This window comes from Chaetura pelagica, unplaced genomic scaffold (genome assembly GCF_000747805.2).
Source record: "Chaetura pelagica isolate M959 unplaced genomic scaffold, ChaPel_1.0 scaffold246, whole genome shotgun sequence".
Lineage (NCBI taxonomy): Eukaryota > Metazoa > Chordata > Aves > Apodiformes > Apodidae > Chaetura > Chaetura pelagica.
Genome location: NW_009953647.1, coordinates 872,228 through 893,959, shown reverse-complemented (window position 1 = coordinate 893,959; position 21,732 = coordinate 872,228). Strand labels below are relative to the sequence as shown.

Below are 21,732 nucleotides of genomic sequence, written 5' to 3'. Positions count from 1 at the left end.
CAACCTGCAGACTCCAAGGTGAACAAGTGTACCTCCCCTTATATACAAACTCGCTCAGTCAATAGTTTCGACTGGAGATTGCTATTTATAGAAAGCATTTAAAGCATATTTAGGAATCCATCTCTACTAAAGATGTTAAAACCAATGTCATAATATCATATAATCCTAAATTAAGAGCTAATAACAAAAGCATTTTGTATCTATTTCCAAAACACTGTTCTCTGACAATCTGGGATCACTTTAGAGGTGCTCTATATAAAAGCCATCTTTGGGCAGGCATGCAACAGCCCTAAACTCTGGGGAAATTTTTACTTTTCCAATTTTTCAAGGTTTGTAAAAATTCTCAACTGGCCAAACAAGTAAGGATTCAAAGTACCACCATAAAAAACACTCAAGAGTCTGATTTAAAACTTTTGGCCAAGGTGCAGATCAAGCACACCCTGTAGAGAAAGTTACAAGCAACAGCAAATGGAAGCTGCTCACAGCCCCAGTAGCCAAGTAACATATAACTTAAAACACACTGAGCACAACAACTCCAAAAATACATTCTCACCAGTTCATCAGCCTCCCTCCCTTTCTTCCATTCCCTTCTTCCAGCTCAACAGTCAAATGGAGACCCTGACACAGCACTAATGAAATCTCAAAAAGCACTGCTACATTCTGTAAAAGCATTAAAGGCAGCATTTTATCCACTAGCAAATCTTCTCCCTTTACTGGCTTTATTTGGTTGCACCATACATATCCAAAGGTTTCTCAGACTGTGTATCTCATTAGTATACAGTAGAAGTACAACACTCCACACAGAAGCAGTAAATATTTAATAAACCCTAAGCCTTGCAATATTTCATCAACAAAAATGTTCAAAGAAACACAAAATCAACTCCAATGTTTCCTCTCAGAGTAAAAAGGCAATCAATTTCCTTGTTAATCTGGAAGCCTTCAAAGTACCACTTGTCCAACCTAGCTTTCTGTGGTAAGACTCACATTTGACTACTGTAATAACCTGAGACATGTCTCCAGAGTATCTCTAGCAACCAGCAATGCTAGGGAAAATAATTTTGCATTCATTTGGAGTCAGAACTGGTGTGTCTCATAGCTGGCCACTTCCTGCACTAAAATTTACACCAAGGTCCTAAAAAGAGCTACTCAGTACTCCCCCACAGATCAGCTGGTGAGGTCCAATACCTCACAAAAAAAGTGTGTGTGTGTGTATATAAAACGAAACCAAAACCACAAACCAAAACCAAATTATTCAAACATAGTCCCCTTGTCCAGCTCCAGCACAGAACAACCAGCAACTGATCCACAAGCCATGGGACACAGCACTGTCCTAAACCCAAGAGGCTTCTTGGAGGACCTGAGTGTAACAACTATCACCAGACAGCCCAAGAAGTGTAACAGTGGACCAATTGTTCTCAAGAAATTATGTGCAGATGGTAACTTGTCTCCACATACACTGATGGCCAGAGCAAACACATCCCTCCCTTCACTTGAAAAAGCTTCTGATACAGCTCTGTGAGCCCAGGATGGACTGCTGAGCCACTAGGGCTGTCACACTAAGTAGGAAAGCGAAAATGGACACGTCAGGGGGAAGATTCTCATCTTTTAATCCAGAGCCAGCATCAAAATGCAGAACCAAATGGAAAAAAGGAGTGTTTAGCAGAATTAGCTAGGGTTTTTTGTTTGGTATTGGGTTTTTGTGGTTGTTGGTGGTGGGCTTCTTTAATACCTAAATACCGGAGCACTGCTTCTAAAGGCTTTCGAACCACCTGCTTTAATAGCAACGGGTTTTCTGATGCCTCAGGCAAACGTGCTGTGCCTGTAAAAGAAAGAAAAATATTTAGAGGGGAAAAAAAGACATTGAGATATTATAGCAAAACTAAATGAATTAAACTCAAGTGTCCTGAAAAAGCTTTCCAATCCAAAGGAACTTCACAGGTTGCAAGCACGTCTTGGCAACGGGACACAAACACAGAATGCAAAAAGTAAGAACAAACATGAATATTTTAAAACAGGAAAGCTCCAAGTTATTTGTCTAGCCTACAATCAGTCAGAACACCCTACAAGTACAGCTAGATTTAGTGAAACCACCAGCTACAGGCAAGACAGCATCACCGGAAGATGCAAATTTGACTGGAAAGGTTTCTAATCCAACTTGATTAGAAAGGAATCTCTTAAGGGTTCCCTTGCAAGTTGGCCCCAGTTGCATCACCACTCACACTCTGCTTTGATGGCTGCACTGTTAATGGGCAGGTAGGGGTGTCTGGCAGCGTGCCAGGGGCGCAGGATGTCTCGGCATAAACGTCTGGCAATTCTTGTCAGCTTTGTTGTATGGAGATAGAAAGCCTGTCGTGTCTTCATAGCAAACTTGGGACTCCCACTGTTCCGGACTGGCACACCATGAGGACTCTAGAAAAGACAGAAAAACAAATGTGGTTTCTAAAAAATAATTACCAGAAAGCATGGTTTAAAAAAAGAGAAAGAATGTGGTGTAACATCACTTGCAACTACTGATGCACAGACATAAGGGCAGAAACAGTATTACAGATGAAAATATTTTCAGGCCAGCTACTCCCCATTTCCCAAATCTTACCCATCAACATTTGGAATTTTCTTCCAAAATATCTTAAAGGATAAAAAAAGTGAACATAATTTTTTTCTCTTCACAGGGAAGCATTTATTTTTGTGCTGTCCCAAGTTTTAAAGCAGGAATCCAAGAGCCAGACGTAAAGAAGTTGCCTAATGTTATCATATGTTTAAAGTACTTACAAAGCCAACAGAAATTTAAACTTTGGGTGCCTAGAGTTGCTCTGGAAACTCCTTCTAAAAAACAACTGTATGAGGGAGATAGCTATACAGCTGCTTTCTGATTTTTAAAATATATATTACAAACTCACTTCTCAAAGCAAACTTACAACATGCAAGAATGTTTTTGTCTCAAAGTTGCAAAGTTGTTCTAATTCTTATTCTGAACTTAATGAATTCATTTACAGAGCTGTCAAATATTCCCTGCATGTAATAAAGAATAATACTGAAAGATTTATCTACAACAGAGAGAAAAAGCATAATTTCTTCATGAAAAGCAACTAAGTCAACCAATAAAATAATGAAAGTAGTACCTTGTTATCTCAAACCTGCCCACAGTTGCAAAATAGGACATTTCAGCTTGGGGAGAATCAGGTTTTCCCCTTTCTGACTATTTACATCTTTTAAAATTAACAAATAAGAGGTATAAGGCAGATAAAATCTGGCAGTTATCTCAGCAATTAGGTAGCTTCAGAGGGCAAACAGAAGCCTGGAAAGGACAGATGTTAAATAAAAGAAAAATAGAAAAGGAATGATAGCAAAGACTAAGAGAGAGGAAATAAATTAATCTACAACTAAAGTTCATCAGTGTGCACTATCCTTCTATGTGATGCAGCTACTTTCTCCAATCAGCTCATTGTATGATGCTTCCAGACTGAATTCAGAAAAATTCCAAGAAGCTTGTTTTTTACATAAAAGGGCAAAGAGAAATAAACAACAGCAGCTCATACAATGCTAACCCAAACCTATCCAAAAGGAAGGAGGATTAATTTAAAAAAATAGGATGAAGCAGAAAAACAAGATAAGGGATCTTTGAAAAGCCACAAGCTATTTGAGCTATCTAATTTTGAATGTGCCTTGGGAAAGGGAACAGGTTTCAGGAAACAACAAATCCCCTTATGGAAAAAAAACAAATGGGTCCTCTTCCCCGTACAGCAAAAATAATGGAAACTGAATACCAGAAACACTGACTGCTATTTCAGTTTTTCCATTTTCATTAAGTTATCCCATGCATTTGATGGCTAGTTTGCTAAACAAATGATGTTTTTTGTTGTTTTGTTGTTGTTGTTTTTCTCAGGGGAGTACTTGGCAACAAATTACTTACAGTCAAAGTTGTCATGCCAGCTTTTGCAAGACATGAAATACCAAACCTGAGGACAACAATGGGGGCTGAAGGCATTTGTTTTGTTGTTAAATATTTAAGAACAGTGAGAACAGTCAGACACCATGGCACGTAGCTTTCCAGGCAAGAGCACTGAGCAGTCTGCTTGACAGATACCTACCAAATTATTGCGGTTTGGTCCTGGTCTCTCCCCATCTAACCGTGTTGGCATTTTCAAGCCACCATATTTCTTCCAGTAGGTCCAACAGGATGCACAGAGGCGACACTGCATGTTAGGGGGACCCCAAGAATACCACTGGTAAGACTGTGTGGCTAGAGATAACAAAGGTGGAAATTATATATATCCTTAAACAGGACCACTTTTCAGAGCTTACACTCTTTAGAACCATCACAAAAGCAAACCATCACAAAAGAAAACCCATACAAAGACAGTGCAAAGCTCAGACAGACCTTAGAAACCTGATTATGGCTTCACTGTCGCCCCACTGTTAAATGTACTTGGGATTTCAGCAGAAGTAATTACACATCTAAAGTCCATTTAAAACATGAAGAGAAAAAATGACTAGTAGGATGGGAAAATTCCCTGCTAATGAAACTGAAAGCTCTTATTTTGCAAGACTGGTAGACAACAACTTCTGTGGAGCATGGGAGAGGGAGGGGAGATTGTCTTCAGGAACTCCCTATACATTAATTTTACAAATAAAGAATGTAAGATAAATCTGTGACTTGACTTCTCAGACATTCCTACACGTGAGCATCTCTAAAGGATCCCCATAATGTAGGACAAGTATTAGAACTCAGTATATTTATAACTGCCAGCAGATCAAATACAAAGACATTACATATTTTGAAATGTACTAAACAACTATTGAAAAATTGTCAACTACACACCTTGGTGATGAAAGCTTTTGCTCAATAGTTACTTACAATTACCCAGGCCATTTGCTATCTCTCCCTTGAAGTATTTAGTAATTACATTTACTAATGTAACACCAGTCACTCCAGAAAAAAAAAACCACCAACCCACAACAAAACCCAACTTTGCTTAAATGCTGGTATGTCAAATTCTGTCCTCCCACCCTTCCAAAGCCTTCTCTCCCACCCCCACCACAACAGAGCTTTTACATGAACTGTTTGCAGCACAGCACTCACACTCTGAGCACAGCTGCCACACTGGCACGTCACTTACTATAACAGCTTTCACAGGCCCGTCCTGCTGCCGCGTTCTGTGCCTGTACTCCAGTACCATTTACCACTCCTGGTTTGACATTATTTACATTGATCTGGTTGGGGTTTGGCTTGTTACTTAAAACACAAAGCAAAAAAGGAGGACAAACATTAATTGAGGCATGCAATTTCCTACGTGTTTTCAAACAAACATGCCCCCAAATATTTGAAGATTTACACTTCATTTGCCTCGTGGCTTCTGGAACAGGCTGTACTTACCAGCAACCTATTCTTTATTTCCACGTCGTCTTACTGCAAATGTTTGCACCATGTACCCACAATTGGCAGAAGCACACCCAACATATCAAACAAAATCTTTGGACATGGCATATGCAGAGAGATATTTGAGAATATGAGCCTTCTGGCAAGACTTAACTCTGTGGTCTGCACTTCTGCTAAAAAGCATTTAGGTTTCTACTAAATGGAAAAAATCTGAAAGCTCAACATCTGCAGAGCAAGAAATTTACTGATGGCTTCTAATAGAAGAATGTCTGAATCACCTCAATTCATTCCTATACTCCTAAAAATGTTGACTCAGGGGTAAAAAAATCTACTGGCAGGAGCTGAGAATGGAAGGGCAAACAAAACCTTGGCATAGAGAGCAGGATGGAATAGTACCAAATCTCTGCAGAGAAAGAGGTGTCAGGGAGGGAGAAGGAGGCATTCAAACAATCCTTGGGATGGGAAGGAACAAAAAGGACAGAGAATGGAGATCGCAGGGACACTACTTCTGGGTGATGGAAGAAGATGGAAGAAGTCACATAAGAAGTTTCAAGAAGAATACAACAGGAGCTTATAAAACACACAAAGACTTCCAGGTGCTGTTAGGAACTCAGCTTATAGAAGCAACAAAGCCAAGGCAGCCTTTGGTGCCAACTTCTGAACAGAAGCCCCAACTGTCATGCCTTCATTTCTCTTACCTGAAGATAGAAGGGAGTGGGTATATTCCTTTTATTTCTGACTAACAAACCTGTGATTTGAAATCCACTTATTTAAGCAGAAGTATCTTAAAAATGTCTTTCTGAAAACACGTTTTCTTACACATCAGTTGCACACTGACACAAGAGTCACAGTGATTTCAGTGACACAGAATACTTATTACTTTTCTCCCTGGCTAGTGCTGCAAAAACACCATTTGTGGGAATATGTCCAAATCAGTTTCTTTCTAATGGGACATTAATATTAGGTTTCACGTTCTCAGCAATGACCCATGAAATCAAAGGAGTTCCAAGTGACTGAATTTTGAAGACAACTGGCCCTTGAACTCCAGAACAAACCCAAATGCTACTGGAAAACTCACACTGCCCTAGAAGCCAGAAGGTGATCCTTCTCCTCATCTGAAAATGTCTGATCAGGCACAGAGATACACAGCTCAGTAAAGCTCCATTTCTATAGACACAGAGTAGATTCAGCTGTGATTGACTCTAAAAGGACCACACAGAGGTAAAAGAGTATTTGCCTAGTGTCAGAAAAAATTCAGATAGCATTCTGATGGCTCTCCTCACTGTAAAGTTGAGGGCCTCCCTGCAGAAGAGAAAGTTTAGGAGGCTACAGAGCACTGAAACACTGTTCCTTCAGTGCAGTAGGCAGCCTGCATACAGCCCAAAAGAAGCAGAGAAGAGAAAAAAAGGCATACAAAGGCATTTAGATGAACAAGCCTGATTAGGTTTTTTTTCTTCTTTTGCTTACTAATTTGCCTGGCTCTTACAAAGACTGAAGTCTTTCTGGGTACTTATCAGAATGGCACAAAGTTCAGACACCACAGATGGCAGGAGTTCTGCAGACACATCTAACAAAGTGTAAGTTGAGAGGGTACATTCATGCTACCCAGCATTTCTTCTGGGATGTCACTATAGTAACCTGCTTCAAAACAGCTTCTGCCAATGATTCACTAGCAAATTCCATGTGCAAACATTACCAAGATGCTGCAAAACAAACAGTTCTCACAGATGCACAGTTAAAAGCAGTGTTGCTCAAAGACAAAGACTGAAGTAAAGAAAACCAAGGTTTCACTCCAAGTCTTATGGCTCAATATCAGATAGGTTGCTTCCCTTCTAGAAGTGTATTTATCCTCTTGAAAATGTAGTAAAGGAGTCTTCAATCCATCAGCAAAGCACACAAAAAGGTTTTGTGGTTGTTTTAAGCAGCATGCTGGGAAGCCTTGGTGAGTCTGGTTGTAAACAGCAAGTTGAGAAGAAGACTGCACGTGTTGGTACGCACACCTCAAGCACTAAGATCTCATGCAGAAAGGAAGGTGATGGCCTGACTCCCTTGTCCTCCCTACAACCCTTCTCAAACTTGTATTTCAAACACAGGAGAAAGAGACGCATGGGTAAGAGATGATCACAAAATGGTCAGGCCAGAGCTGTGACAATAATGTCACTTCAGGATTTGGGAACAATACAATTCAAGTAGCTGCAAGAAACAGCAGAAAGCACCCTGCTCCAAAGGTGAGGTCAAGCTTCACAGTGGCAGTAACAATAAAAGTTAGGCAGCTAATGTCTTCATCATCATATGAGAAGCAAAAAGCTCTTAATTGCTGATGATATGTTAATTAAACTTGTTTGATATCACCAAAGCCTGCTACAGCTATTAACAAGAGAATCAGATGAATAACTGGATGAATCATTAGGCAACTAATGGAGCTGAAGTGAAAGATTCAAATAAGGCACTGAGAACACTAATGGTGTGGTAAAGTATCTATTCCAGTACTTACATCAAGAATGGAAGTATTTTAGAAGGGCTTCAATTGTGATGGTGCAGTCAATTATGCTAGAATTATGCAGGGATCATGAAACAAAGTTTTCTGGGCTGTATTCTGCAGGAGATGAGACTCAACTAAAGGGAATAAGGTGATAAAGCACTTGCAGAAAGAAGGCACTGGAAGCCAGCCATAAGCCCTTGCTCAAAACAACTAACCTGAAGACAACACTAAGCCAAGCAGAACACTGAAATCCCTCCACTATGGGTATGTCCAGCATTTAACCCACAGCACAGTAATACAACTGTAGTTTTTAAAAATAATGATAAACTAAACACTATCAGTGCATATTCCCTATTATTCAGGAAACTGTTGTGGTGCTAGATGAAATTAAACAATTAAGAAATAAAGCCTCAGAAATAAGAACAACGTTTAATCCTTTGTAAGGAATGTTTATGCCATCAACCCCAAGGCATCTATTACAAGTGTCTGGATTCCTTCTCCAGACAGAGGTGAGCTGTCATTATAGACTACTGTAAATACCCACTTCTAAAACAGGTCTAATGACTGCTAAATAATGGTTTTTTGAGAATGAGCTTGCTCAAACAAAACATTGAAGATTGCCATTTTAACTAGCACAGTTAAAAAAGACAAACAGCATTACGCCTTTTAAGTTTTCCGTGCTGCAATGGATCTCTGCACAATTAAGTGGAAGGAATAAAGTTTTGCTCCTCAAGCAGAGGACAACCCAAAACCAAAGGAATTGTCTTCAGTTTGTTAAGCAGTCGCCCCTTGTAGTCATCCAAAGCCTTGATACATTCCCCCAATTTCCCTATTCACTTAAAAAAAGAAACAAGACAGGGAGAAGAGTATTTCCCTACTTTACAAGTGTTTATGAGGCAGCACATGCAGCTCGTCAAAGTGCTCTGAGGTTCTCAGATAAAATTCTACAAATGGAATGTACCAGTTTACATTTACAGATGTAAAATTTAAAATGCACATTTTACATCAATACATTTTGGAGACTGGGGACTGTAGAGAACACTTCTTTCTTCCCCTTCTGTTCTTACCCCTTCTGCTTTCACTGAGATCAAAGCAAAAGAGAGAAAAGCCACACAGAATTGTATGTCTCAGCTATCGTGATTTGCAGATGTCCTAATCCCAAAAAGCACCAGCTACACAACCAGGTCATCATCCAAAAGAGGGAAGTAACTAGTACACACAATGCCTGCAAGATTAGCAAAACCAGAATATGATTTCCATAACAGCCTGAAGACTATGTTTGGGTACACACTAGAAGGAGAAAGAGACTGAGACTACATCTGCAACAAGAAAGGTGTCTGAGCCCCATGTTCATGCTGGTGGATGGGAGGATGAAAAGTGTAAGAAAATGGAATCTCTTTGTGCATTCAGACTTACGCTGCTGCTTTATTTAACAACACTCCCACTGACACAAAAATTGCTAGAGAAAACAGATAAAATATTTGTTTCATTTCCTGAATGCAGAATTCAACTGATTTTACACTTTTTCCTTTCCCCAGGAAAGCACATTAGTGCTTTTCAACCTAAGGGATGCATTACAAAGCCATGCAGGCAAACATCAGGTTCAGTCACATCAGCTACAAAATCTGTCCCAAAACCAGAGTTGTTCTTGGAAGGAACACAGAAATGTTTGTCCAGTATCTAGGCCAGACATGTTTTTCCAATATCTCAGTTTAGGACTTGATAATCCCACATCAATTACTGTATGGCTCTCCATGCTTCAGTTATCCACATTATAAATTTGGGGCACAGTCTCAATTTAAAAACCACCAACTCTAAAGCTTCACGCAGAGCTATTATTTTTCACTGTACAATATGTATGTGACATAAGAAATAACCTTTCAAGACAACTTGTCTTTCTTCTTGTTTTCCTCCTCTCTCCTTAGATCTTCCTATTAACATCACACGAACAAACAAGAGCCCCATCAGTGGCAGGAAAATAAAATAAAAAAGATACAATTATTTGAGTCTGATATCCTCTAGGGTCTCTGCAAACAATTTTACACCAGTTATTGTTAGAATAGGTTTCACTCAAGCAGCTGATATGCTTCTGCATAGGTCTTGTAACAGCCTACATCAAGTAATTTATTTTTGAGGTGACAAATGGATCATTATGGTTCAGGCCTCAAAAAAGGAATGGGTTCAGTAACATGATAAGGACAAATCACTAAGATCGATATTTAGTCCCCCTACACTATGTATTGCTATTACAAGTCAATAATATAATCATCTTTCAGGTCACAAGATAATAGATATGCAATACATCCTCTCAGTGCCAGACCTTGCACTGAAACTTGAGTAGAAATAATAAAAAAACCCCTTAGAAATCCTTAATTGTTGCCACATTTGGAGGCATTAACAGCAAAAAAGCAGCAGAAGCATTCATGTGGGATTAAATAAGCCACATTCCCAACTGCTGCTTTTCCTGATGCAATGGAAAGGATACTGAAGGAGGAAGGAAATGACACCATTTTGTTAATTAAACAATATGTATGTTAAGGTGCAACATTCACAAAACCAACCACAACTGGAAATCAAAGCCAGAGACAAAAATAGCAACCACGTGGGTAGAGACAGAAATATTTTCCTGAAGTAGAGGTAAGTTGCTGATTCGATTATATTCTCTAGATAGCAACAAGAATTATCTTGCAGAGATACAGTGTCAAGGGATAAGACACCACTCCAGACAGCCATTATCAAGTAAGCACCATACCTTTCAAATGCAAATACATACATTATAAACCAACAGCAACACTACCAGGCTCTCTCACCTGCAATATCCTTTTGCATCAGCAGTTTAAATTACATTATTTTTTGCTTTACCAGCTTATAATACTGTGAATTCATGTTTAATTTGGTGTTCAGTGTCCCCCTGCAGAGCAGCACCATCCACAAAAAGCCATATTGTTGAAAAATTGCATGACAAGAAAGCTATTTGGTTTCACTCTGAATGTTACACCTAATTTTTTTAGTAAATTCACCTGGAAGATACTGATATCTTTCAAAGCAAAAAGAAAGCAAGGATCCACTTGTTTCACAATAAATAAGCTAAATATGTAAAACTTAGCCTTGCTGTAAGTAACAGAATACATGGTAGAAGTTCAGAAACATTTGAAAGGAGATACCATAAAAGAGTAAAGGAATTGTCTGGGCTAATACACATGGAAACATAACTGGGAGTGAAAGCTGAAAAGAGAAAGGACCAGGGAGATTGAAAGTTCCACACTATAACAAATGTTGACAGGGTTATGCAGAGGAAATGCAAGAGAAGAAACACATTGGTAATAGACTATATATACTTATTTTTAGATGTATTACATATTATTATATATTACTTTTAATATATATATATAAATTGCTGATCCACTGATAATGGAAAAATTATAAAAACACATTGAGTAGTTAATTAGCTACTTGTTTACAACCATGCTGCATCCAGTTCTGGGCCCCACAGTTCAAGAAGGACAGGGAACTGCTTGAAAGAGTCCAGTGCAGACCAACAAAGATGATGAAGGGAGGGGAACATCTCCCTTATGAGGAAAGGCTGAGGGAGCTGGGTCTCTTGAGCTTGGAGAAGAGGAGACTGAGGGGTGACCTCATCAATGTTTACAAATATGTTAAGGGCAAGTGTCAGGAGCACAGAGCCAGGCTTTGTTCAGTGATGTCTAGTGATAGGACAAGGGGCAATGGGTGCAAACTGGAAAACAGGAAGTTCCATGTAAACATCAGAAAAAACTTCTTTACTGTGAGAGTGACAGAGCACTGGAACAGGCTGCCCAGAGAGGTTGTGGAGATCCAAAACCTGCCTGGACACGTTCCTGTGTGATGTGCTCTGGGTGACCCTGCTCTGGCAGGGGGGCTGGACTAGATGATCTTCCGAGGTCCCTTCTAAACCCTCAGATTCTGTGATTCCATAGGGCTCCTAGCTGTTTCTTGGCATCAGGGTGGTTAGCATTTACTCAGCTAAAATACAAAGGAATTCAAGACTATTCAAGCATCAGCAGAAGGTTTGTTATACTGATAACCTAATTTAATAGTTCTCTGACATGTTTTTTCAACTAGGTCTCTCATTATGTAAAGAAAATACATAACATTGGCAGGCCATGGAAACTGCTACGCCAGACTCTCTACAATGAAACAAAACAATACAAAAATATACTTACTAGTTGGGTATATACACTTGTTTTAGCTTGCTTTCTGCTTCTGCTGCTTTCAATCGTTTCTTTAAAGAGAAAAGAAAGAAGTTAGAATAAAAGGAAAACAGGGACTATTGTACCTGAAGTCAAGTAATATACCTGTAAATACTTCAGCACTTATTAAGAAACAATGAAGTTTTCCTTTCCTTCTACAAAATCACTTACCAACAGTAGAAATATCCACTGAAACAGTTGCAGGCATCAAATGACTATGTACACAGCTTTTCAAAAACCAGATTACAATTTACTGCTTATAAGGACAAGCTTTTCATTCCCATTCTCTTCAATGCTAACTCATGCATTGCTCCCAAGACCCTTTTTTCTTTCATGCAGAGGAAGATCTATCAGTCTGTGTTTATTCTCCCTGATAATCTTCACCAGCTGACGGTAACAGGTATAGTAATGTGCCCTCTCCATCCTATTTCCTTGACTGCTGAAGTAATTCAGAGTTTGGATGAAGACTTCTTGTTGATAGCCCTCATTTTTGAAGACAGACACAGGAGATAATCTTGAAAAGTTAAGAAGCCAAAGATCTCAACTCAAAACCAATGCAGAATTACCCAAGACACATTGTAATTATGGTATGTCATCACTTCTGACTAAACACCAGCCACAGGCATCCCATACATTCGTACCTTCTAAAGATGAGCAGCTCTAGATACACAAGCACCATTAACATATCCCTCTCTGAGAAAAAAGGGAAATAAACCCCAGGCACATGTGAATCCGAAGGACAGGTAGCAAAGAACATCAGGGGGGTAGAAAGGGGAGAATCTAACTAGACCAAACAATCAGCCCCTAATGAAAAACATGATTGCCAGGAGATACTAAGGAACGTAACAGATGTGTTTAAGGTTTAATACACACAAGAAGCAGCCTTTTAAGAGCATGGGGACACATGTTTCTTCCCTTCATGTAGCCCTACTTCAGTAAAACCGTCCATTCATTTCTGTTCACATTTCTGGAATAAACGAATGACAGAACTCTTTGGATAGGGTGGAGTAAATTCCCCCAGAATAGCATTGCTCCTTTTATTTTCAGCTACATCTGTGAATTTACTGATAGTCCACAAGAACATGGGAGAAGTAAGCAATCAGCACAAGTTTTTCTAACTGGCCAATAATTCCGTTTATGACTCAAACCTTCAAACCATTTCAAGCTTCCTCTTTATTACATAAGCTAAATTAATTTAGGGTGAACCTCTGGAGGCCTCTAGTCCAACATCCTGCTCACAGCCAGGCTCATGCCAACATCAATGCCAGTAAGAGTGGCCTGCATAAAGCCACAGCGTTTTCCAGACAAACAAGCAGCATGGTGATGTTCTAGACAAACAGATTAGCTTAACATTTTCTGTGTATAGGCCTTAGGGCACAGTCTAAGAACATAATTATAAAGCTAAAGTCAGTATTTTCATTAACTCAGGAAGCACACAAAAATGTAATAAAATTGAAGTCAAAGCAGTAATTCAGGGAACTTCCTCTACTAGAGAACTGGGGCTTTTTATGAACTTCCACTAGGTTTCTGGGTTGTAGGGGGAAAAAAAGCTGCAGTTTTCTTGACAAAAGCTCCCAATGGGACTTTCCAGAATCATTATGTTATGACAGTTTTGGAAATCTATGACTGCTAAAACTTCATGCAAGCCCAAAGCATTACCAGCAGCTGAAAAGTAAAGTCATTTGCCTTGGAGACATGCTTCATTTAGGGTATTAAGCACCAGTTTGGTAAACTGATGATAAATGTCAACCCCACAACATAAAGCATCTGTGATTGAGGACCATGATGTGAGCTCTGAGCTAACAACTGCCATAGTCACCTGGACCTAGCAATACCTTCCACCTCCTACAGCTGCCTGGGGACCAGCAGAGAGCACAACATACAGCACATGCCTTAATTACGAACAAGTATACCAGGAAAAGTGAAGGCTTTCAGAAGGTACCACAATGTACTGGATAAGAGGTTGGTTTTGCATTAAATACTGGCGACTGTGAGCAATCAATAGACGTGATGAGTTTCCTATTTTCTGACAGTGACTGATATCAGAAGGTCCTATAGAAAGGTGCCTGAAATGTAATGATGCACAAGTTCAGAATAATCCCTTCACAGAGAAAGTGCTTTGCTAGGCCCTTTGCCAGTTACTGATTGGTTTGTGCCTGAAGCATATTTACATGATAAATTCTTGATGTTGTCTGAGATAGTTATGACTGTCCTCATCCCTAAGAAAAGCCTGAATATCTGTATTTTTTTCTAGTGGTTTGATCTAAACAAAATACTTTGTCTTTGAGATGTTTATATACACACATCTGAAGTATATCCTCTTATTTACCTCATCTGTTTTCCCCATCTATCAAAGGGAAGTATCACCAACTTGTCTATCCCACAGGAATCAAGGGATTAAAATACTAAGTATTGTACTTTCGAGGTGGAACAAACATCTGTTCTATATGTATCCCCTCCCTAGATTTAATATTTTCCATTCTACCCATTGAGCCTGAAAGAGTTTTACAATATGTGATGCATCAGAGCAAATGTTTGTGGTAATTTTCTAAAGAGTGAACATTTATAAAGAAATAACAAGAAACGTGGGAACCCAGGGGACATTTCAAGGTCCACAGTGCGAGAATTAGGTTGGTAGACAGCACAGAGACATCTCAAACATCCTCTAATATTAAGTCTTTATTAGTTGATGATGGGGAAGATAAATTACATTTTCTGGATTTAAAGGAGAAATTTTGCACTGTTTATTCTTTTGGAAAACTCTGAACATACAAGTGCTGTTGGGAGGTGGGGGAGCTAGGACAGAAAAGGTGCTTTTGAGAGAAATGTTTCCAGCTGCTTGTGCTCCAGCAACACATCTCAGCACTGATGTGTAGTACCTACAGTCTCTGTCACTTGCTTGCCAAAACTGCCATAGTTCCATGTTACTGTAGAGCTTCAAGGGAGGTGTTTTGGGATAAAATGTCCTACAGATGCAGAAAAATATTTCTTTGATGTTATTTCTACTTTGCTGGCACACAGTACTTTATGGAGGCTACTACACTAAGATGTCATGCACAGCTCTTGGCTAGGTACAAAGAAGGTTAGTGTCACTTAATACAGATGTTTTCTATCTACATCAGGATTTACCCAGAGCTCCTTCCTTAAACCTCCCTACCTCACATAGTCAAATATAATGGCACTTCCACTTTCTCCAGTATCTTCATAACACTTAGCATACCTTAAACATTGTTTTCTCTGTCTCTTCCTCCCACACTTTTCTAACAGCACTTCCATATGAGAAACAGAAGAGTAGTAATTCATATTTGGTCTTCCTCTCAAAATTACTTGCTCCTCGAGTACAAATAAAAATGCAAGAAGTAAATTAAGGCCTTCCATTCTCAAAACATGAATGCTTTCTGCCATGTCCTGAGCTCTTCTCAACTGCATCTCAACAGCTGGAAAGTGTTACATTTTAAGGCTTTTAGGGCTTTTCCTCATGATATGCAAAATAGAAATATTTAAAGATCTTAAAAAAATAAAAATCACTTTGGAATTCAATACTATATAAGAACTCAACTTTCACTTGGAATGAAAATGCAGGCATACCCAAGATTGCAGCAACTCCTAAAGTCTTCAAATAACTAGGGAAGGCCACCAAACTGTACTTTCTCAGTGGATGCCATTTCAAACCTTCCTAAATTAGAAATATATGCTCTTGTGAATAGACACAGGAAATCAGCCTCAAGAAAAGGATGAATTCAAAGGAGACACAGGATACTGAATTTGGAATCCGTCCCACTCTTCCTTCAGGACAACTCTGAAAGGGTGTCTTTGATTGGACAGCTCCTGGGATCACTTTGCATAGACATTAAGGAGACAACATCAGACCAAATTCTGTGATGACACTGCAGCAGAACTGCCTTCTAGCAGTCCTGTTCTTGAAGGGTCAATCTTTCTCTTGAAACGACTGAACTCCTAATTACACTGGCAAACTTCAAAAGCACAGTATATTTAAAGACAAATAAAAATTACTGGATAAGAGATCCAAGTGCACACTCCAAAACAAGTCAAATTGCACGTATCTCAATCACAGTATCCTACTCACAAGACAAGGAAATGCTGTATTAAGCTTTTTGAGTTCAAGTATACCAAGCATAAGTATAACTTATTGCTCAGTTCTAAGCATCCTGGGCCACACCAAAAGAAGTGTGGCCAGCAGATCAAGAAAGGTGATTCTGCCCCTCTACTCTGCCCCGGTGAGACCTCACCTGGAGTTCTGCATCCAGCTCTGGAGCCCTCAACACAAGAAGGATGTGGGCCTGTTGGAGTGTGTCCAGAGGGACATGAAAATGGTCAGAGGGCTGGCGCACCTCTCTTATGAAGACAGGCTGAGGGAGTTGGGGTTGTTCAGCCTGAAGAAGAAAAGACTCTGGGGGGACCTTCTAGAAGCTGAAAGGAGCCTTTAAGAAGGCTGGGGAAGAGCTGTTCACTACGACATGTAACAATAGGATAAGGGGTAATGGTTTCAAGATAGAGAAGGGTAGATTAAGCTTGGATATTAGAAAAAAGTTCTTTAACATGAAGGTGGTGGATCACTGGAACAGGTTGCCTAGAAAGGCAGGCAGTAGGGGAGCCCCATCCCTGGAGACATTCAAGGCCAGGCTTGATGGGGCTCTGAGCAATTTGTTCTAGTGTGAGATGTTCCTGCTTATTGTAGGGGGGGTTGGACTAGATTACTCTAGAGGCCCCTTCCAATCCAAGACATTCTATGATTCTGCTGAAGTCAACTTAAATTTAGTTTCCTCAATGCCAAGAAACAGATGGATTCTGCTTCAGGATTATGACAGTGCTTTCTAGCTCCAAGAAAATCTCAAAGGAAATACAGGAGGAATTACACAGTTCCAAACTAACTGGTTTTCATTAAAGCAGGCAATTGGATGATGACAAAAGACTTCATGACTATGTTGTGTAACACACAGAAACAGTTTAAACAGACATCTGTAAGTTCATTCAGCCAAAGATTCTACAAGAACAAGCAAGCTGTCAATATTTTTTTTAAGACAATAACATACAGCTGTGGAATACAATTCAATAATCCTCTGAGAATGAAGACAAGTAAAAGTGAACAAGTTGAGATATACATTTTTTATGTCCATTCTTCACACATTTTCAGTATCATATGTCCAAAAATGCTGTTAGCCTCAGGACCATTTTGTAGCATTAGACTAGGAAAAGAATCTACACAGGCAAAACACTATGAAGAAACAGACAGAAAAAGAGGTAAAGGATGTGCTTTGTCCAAGACTTTGCACATATCAAGTAAAATATCAATGTAAAATACCATTATTTCAAACAGAGTTTCCTGTGCTTTCTTCATGGTTATATATAGATAGCTCTCCCAGGCTTTTAATAAATGTTTAATAGTAGTATTTGTTTGTACAAGCTAGGAATTTGAGATGAGGCCTTCGGCTCAGTTCAGACTTAATTGGTGTGGTATCTCTGTACTGCAATATCTACCTGTTTGGCTTATAATCATACTGTCTTCTAAGTGCAGAACCACTGATTCAAAGTTTTCCTCAAATCCCACTCCCTGGTACACTGCTGGGCAGTACGTGTAAAGTACAGTGCCACAATGACAGGAATCCCACTGAACAGGTATATAGCAAAACAATGTGACAAACTGTAGGCTTGTTGGGTTTTCTTAAGTGCTGCAAGAACAAATGACCAGTCCTTCATGCAGCTATCCCCTCTGCAATTCTGTCTATGTGATAAGCTCAAGAAAGTGGGAAAAAGCAAAATAATTTCACCCCTTCCTAATCAAGGCACAGTATCTCCAGTTATTTTGACTTCCCAGTACACAGGCCTAGAAGCAAACACCTGGGAACACTATAATCATCTGTCACCCACAGCATTCAAGAGTGAAATAAACTGCTCCCTATCCCTTACTCCCACTACTTCAAGTTACATACCTCAAGATGGGCAGAAACACAACTTCACTATTGAAAATGTATCATGGACTTTCTGAGCAATATAGAGATGCATTTTAGTTTAATGCTTCCCAATAATTCCTACTATTGTTTGCTGTTCTGACTGCACAAGGGTGACATTTTCATGTAACTGCTTTAAGATTCTAGTTTTCACTGACTGATATAACAACTTTCCTCACTTTTCTGATACCTAACATACAGCTAGATGGATTTTAATCACTAAAGAAGTGAGGAGAGATAAAAGATGCAAGAAAGAAGATAAATGGGTTCTACTTGGTGCAAATATTGAGTACAGTACAGGCTGAGTTCACTCAGCTATCATCTAAATAGCTGTAGCCAGACAGTACAGCAGCACTCACTTTATCAATACACACACAGTTGAATGGGAAAAGAAAGACTATGACCTCATTTCTCCATCACCATCTCACTTTCCTACCACCTTCTAATCAGAATGAAAATTTTCAGTTAAAAAATGAACTTGGGATAATACTGGAATGAGGATGCAGTTAATATTTTTAAAAAATATAATACAGAACTGATGCAAAGAAGAGTTCTCATGTGTCCTGAGGATCCCTCTGTAATTTAAACAGTATTCAAATCAAAAAGAAAATGGGAAAACTACATTCCAGACCCAGGTGCCCAAATATAGCACATGCCAAATATTGGTCAATGCCTCAGGCATCTAGTCTTCAACCCAGGCTGAATTTCTAATGAAGCAAGTTAAGGCAGGATATTTTTATAACTCCTCTTTTTCTAGTATTTTAAATAGATGCCTAAACATAATACTGGCAATTATAATGAAAAACACATTACATATTTCTCTGTTCTTTTAATTATTTTTCCCATTAAATATTGTAAGTACTTTTCAGCAACTGATACTCTGCAACATTTTGCATGCTGCTTGCATTGTGCTTTATTTAAGGGACCAAACACTCTTCGTATTTAAAAAAGAGATAAAAGTTATTGTAAACACTAGTCTAAGCTGATTCTCAAGTATAACAAGTCTGGGAATTTGAACCATCAACACTTCCCAGACAAACACTTCACTCACAGTACTTACATAGGGGAGCCCTGCATTGGCAGTCAAAGTCATAGGTAGTCAGAGGTGGGGAACTGGTGTGGGTGCAACTGTCACCCCCCCAAAAATTTTTGAAATGGAAGTTAATGCTGACTTCAAATTCTGTTAGAAGCAGAGATTAACTGTCTTCCTTTCCTCATACTGCTGAATTCCAAAATAGACATATGAAAGCTTCAAAAATATTAAGTAGCAGCAAAACCAAAAAGAAAGCACAAATGCCAATGCCACATGTTGGTATCTACAGAACAGCTGATGAGTTTAATGCAGAGAGACTGTTCACTGCTTCAGAACATTCCAGAATTAACCTATTGGAAAGGCTGAAGCCCAGCACAAGAGGGAGAATAAAGCAAGAATGCTTGGTTTCAAAGGCAAATAAAAATAGCTTCTGTTAGAAGGAAAGAGATTATTCTGACTCTCTTACCTGCTGAACGTATCTGTTTGTAGTTTTCCACATATAGTAATATTCTATTATGCTTGTTAAGGACTTCCACGGGAGCTAGGGACATAAAGGAAAAGCAGCAGTCATTGCAGGGAGCTGCTGTACAACCTCACTGAAATTCACATGATTCCTTAGACAGTTTATAGCAGTCTTGCAACTACTAACCCTGCCAACCAAAAAAAGTCAGTCATTGTCTGAATCTCCCAAGAGCCTTAAATGCACATGAGATCCATGTTAAATTAAACAGCCTTTCAAAAAATAGTGCTTTTAGTGTAGAAGTAGAGCAGGCTACAGGTAAATCTCCATGCTGCACTGGCTCCACAGTAAACCATTCAAGAGGAACAATGTGGAAGGGAGCCCACTGGCTCAGACCCACTCTGCTTGAGCAGCAGACTCAAGCAAGAGCTACAACTACAGTATCATAGTTCTGGTTTGTTCAGCTTCTATGGAGCTGCCTCATTTAAAAAAATTTTTAAAGTTATAACTACTAGCAGAATTGTGCCATGCTATCTCTGTTCTCTGCCCAAGAAGCACAAACACAGTGTTGTGCTGCTTCCAGATCTCTCTGTCTAAAAGGTAAAAGTGAGGGACGAGCTACACTGAAACTGCTTGTTTGTTCCAGAGGACTTGAACAGTGACACAGTGAAACTGGGCTCTGGTTACAGTACTCCTTTCAATCCTCAGGCTAAGCACCTAGGGTGGAGCTTTGGCCAACTACAGGACACTTCCTTTGGATGCACAAAATTCCTTTCCTGAAATAGCATTAGAAAAGTGACTAAATTTTCATGTTTCAGAAGGCCTGTTACTTATTCTCCCTCACACACAAACTGACCTACAGCAGGTATGCTGTTACAATGCTCTCCTAAATCCTCTCTCAGCTATAGTGGAACATACGATTTTAAAGGAAAAGCTATCATCTATGATTTGAAATTCTGACTGTACAGACAGACTGCCATCAGTACAAGGCCTGCCTTTCCCCATTTTACAGCAAGACACATGCTCCAGTTCAAGGCCTCCTCTTCAACACTAAAAAAAAACAACACAGTTTAGACAAGCTGTAAACCAGCTCTGTCACTGATTGGAACTGGTCACCATGTAGGCCCTCCTACTTCATATACTTACAAAATCTTGCTGAATGTCAGTGAAATCCTTTCCATATTTTTCTAGTGCTTCCTCAAAGAGATTTGCCTCTGAAGCAGACCATTCCTCCATCTCATCTCTGCACAGGACTGGCCCACCTTGTGGCACGAGTGCAGAGATTGCCTTGGAAATGTCATAGGCATTTTTGTGCAAAGTGTCCATAGCGTGGAACTACATGGTTGCAAAAGAAAGATAAATGTTATGACAAGCATCTAGAGGGGAAAAATGCTCAACAGTGAAACAGCAATAACAGAAATTGTGCAGCAACATTTGAAGGTGCAGTATTCTTTATCTAATGCAAAACCAGTAAAAATTGTTCCGATGTCTGACCCCCTCTAATTGTCAGTGTACAAGTCTAATGTCCACTACCAGTAGTGGGGCTTTTGGAACACAAGTCCTTGTATATTAATAATTCCTACTTTTTCTACTTACCAGCACCATCACAGTAGCAATAATGTCATGAAAGTGCACAGAAAAAAGCCCTACTCACTCCAGTACTGAGCAGCCCTGTTAGGTACCATCCACAGACAGGGCACGAAGCTACAGGTTCGAGGGCATATTTTATAATAAACTTAGCAAAGCACTTTCTTTGCCAAATAATCCACAAAAATTGCATAAGAAAAATATTTCAGAAAAGTAACATGAACATACGTTCCCCTTTCAAAGACCACAAATCCCAAAAAGGATTCAAGTCATAGCTGACTAGGAAAAAAGAATTACTCCCAGGAGCAATTACGCCTCAGAAAGCTGAGCTACAACAGTCTGCAACTTGTGATTTACAGGGGCTGAGAACACATTGCAAGGGAGAAATTGATATTAGTAAAGGAAAGCTTGGCTTTATTTCCTGGTTTCTGTAGTTTAAATCAGGATGTTATTTGCCTTCCATCATACCAGTTTTGTGCACATGCATAATTACTCTACCGTGTTTTATCCCAGAATATGCTCTATATATGATTTCACATTATTCCAGTTATGAGATGAGGCATTGATAACTGTTCTCTGGAGACTTCATAAATTG

At 39.4% G+C, this 21,732-nt stretch overlaps 1 protein-coding gene across 1 annotated transcript in view; it reads right to left on the bottom strand.

Moving 5' to 3' along the window:
* Positions 1 to 21,732, bottom strand: part of MTA1 (metastasis associated 1) — a 66,797-nt gene that overhangs the window by 19,790 nt on the left and 25,275 nt on the right. The window contains exons 9-15 of the mRNA XM_009999916.1: positions 20,697 to 20,885; positions 19,557 to 19,631; positions 12,062 to 12,120; positions 5,118 to 5,233; positions 4,089 to 4,240; positions 2,220 to 2,409; positions 1,730 to 1,819 (exon numbers count right to left, since the gene is read on the bottom strand). Of these exons, the coding sequence (XP_009998218.1) occupies positions 1,730 to 1,819; positions 2,220 to 2,409; positions 4,089 to 4,240; positions 5,118 to 5,233; positions 12,062 to 12,120; positions 19,557 to 19,631; positions 20,697 to 20,885 (871 nt within the window). The remainder of the gene's footprint in view (positions 1 to 1,729; positions 1,820 to 2,219; positions 2,410 to 4,088; positions 4,241 to 5,117; positions 5,234 to 12,061; positions 12,121 to 19,556; positions 19,632 to 20,696; positions 20,886 to 21,732) is intronic.